At 49.9% G+C, this 2,002-nt stretch overlaps 1 protein-coding gene across 1 annotated transcript; it reads left to right on the top strand.

Annotated features, from left to right (window-relative positions):
• Nucleotides 1-864: 864 nt before the first annotated feature.
• Nucleotides 865-1,748, top strand: FAM181A (family with sequence similarity 181 member A). Its single transcript, XM_018559404.1, has one exon. It carries the CDS (start codon nt 912-914, stop codon nt 1,746-1,748), a length of 837 nt encoding a protein of 278 aa, XP_018414906.1. The 5' UTR covers nt 865-911.
• Nucleotides 1,749-2,002: the final 254 nt, after the last annotated feature.

Below are 2,002 nucleotides of genomic sequence, written 5' to 3'. Positions count from 1 at the left end.
ACAGATTCCACAGCTCTCCAACCTACTTTCCATGGCTATGCGTTCATCTCTTGAAGGATTTTGTTTTCATTCTTACCTTGCTGACATCACCCCTGCATCCCAAAAAAAAAGGAAGAAGAGAAAGAGGGGCAAAGACAACAGATCCCTGGTCAGTAAAAAAAAAATAAGCCAGGCCCTCCTTTAATGCCCGCATTGTCCGGTGTCAGTGAGGCATGGTCTCCTTCAGCCTTCCAGACACATTCTCTTGTCAAGAGAAGGAAAGAGGGCAGTTCACCTATCCTCTTTTACTAACCATCGGCGTATCATGTATTGTGCACAGGATGAAGAGGGGACATGACAAAACAAAACAAAAAAAAGAGAATCGATGGTATTTTTTTTTCCCTTTGGTGGCCATTCGTGGCCGTCACCATAGAGACCATTTGAAATGGACAAGAATGTGGGAACGGACTGGCTGAGGCCTGATTGCAATTCTTTGTATTTGCACAGCGGAATTTGATTGGCCAACAATCCCCCCCCTAACTACGAGCGTTCATTCACTTTATTCCTCATCCCTGGAGGCATCGGTGCACTTGTACAGGTTTGCGAGCGTAACAAGATTAGCCCTTGTACTACTCTACGGCAAACAGCGGAGACATTCGGGACGGGTGTGAAGTAAGTCGTGAATTTCGTGTGTATGGTTTTTTTTTGGGGGGGGGGGACAACTCTTGGGGTTTCTTCATCATAGACATATTACAGCTTCAGAAGATGGACATTTTTTGGGGTTCCGTCCCGAGCTTTGTGTGTCTACGTCTAACCTCGGTAGCTGAACTCTTGAAAATGTTTTTTCTTTTTTTGTTTGGTCCATTAGGTCTCATTGTATCGAGGAACCGCCTCCTTCGGACTTTCATGGAAATCTGGTCTAGGATCAAGCCATGGCGTCCGATAACGAAGTGAAGACTTTGTTGAATTTCGTCAACCTGGCGTCGTGTGACATCAAGGCCGCTTTGGATAAGTCGGCGCCTTGCCGCAGGTCGGTGGACCACAGGAAGTACCTGCAGAAGCAGCTGAAGAGGTTTTCTCAAAAGTACTCCAGGCTGCCCCGATGCCACTCGGGCAAGAGCGTCGAGCTGAGGAAAGGGTTGGTGGAGAGGATCAATTTGGCCGCCCGCAGCAAAGGACTGAGCGAGAAAGTCATGGACGAAAACGCCGTCGGGGGCGCGTGCCTGCGGGAGAATAGTGCGGAGGGCGGTAGACCGGACCAAGTGCCGATGAGGAAGAGACAGCTGCCCCCTTCTTTTTGGGAAGAGCCGAGACCTTCCACCAGCCTCCTGGAGATGCCTTGCCCCTCCAAACTAGATATCTTATACAAAGATAGAACGTCTGTCACCGGGACGTCACTTTCCAGCTTCGAAAACAAAAAATTAAAAAACACAGCGGCCCAGGAGACGTCCGGCCCTTCCGGCCCCGATAAGGAAGCCGGCAAAGTGCCTTCGCTAACGCCCCTGGCCGGACGGGTCAACGTTTGTAGCTGCTGCCCTCTTCAGTACCATGGACAACAGATGCTGTACCACCACAGTCACGGGACCCTTCCCCCAGACCCCTTCGCAGCCCTCGCGCTGTGGAGTAAAAGCGCGGCCGTCCCCACAGTGGAGATCCAGCACTTGTGTAAAGACTCCGGACAGAGAATCTACAGGCACGTGGTTTTTAAACCGATACCCACCAAACCCGCCATGCCGGCTTCCATTTTTAATGTTTTTGGATATATTTGATGCAGACGGGGGAACCATGGGCAGGCTGTGGATCCTTGGGGGGCGTTAAAGGACTGCAGGTGCATAGCAGAAGTTGCCTGGGGGCATATTCATACATGGCTTTCACACAGGATTCACATGGCTTTCACCCAGGATTCATACCAGTTCCTAATGGAATCCAATTAGAAAAATGTGTGAATCCTGGGTGAAAAATAGGCAGCGGAAAGTAGATGTGAATCCCATCTGGTTGGTGTTTAGTTTTTTTAAAACCTGTC

Source organism: Nanorana parkeri, unplaced genomic scaffold, assembly GCF_000935625.1.
Source record: "Nanorana parkeri isolate BGI_ZX_2015 unplaced genomic scaffold, ASM93562v1 scaffold392, whole genome shotgun sequence".
Taxonomy (NCBI): Eukaryota; Metazoa; Chordata; class Amphibia; order Anura; family Dicroglossidae; genus Nanorana; species Nanorana parkeri.
This window is presented reverse-complemented; position numbering and strand designations above follow the sequence as displayed.

Excerpts from the sequence above, each read along its gene's own strand:
- FAM181A (XM_018559404.1), top strand. The coding sequence starts at position 912 with ATGGCGTCCGATAACGAAGTGAAGACTTTGTTGAATTTCGTCAACCTG.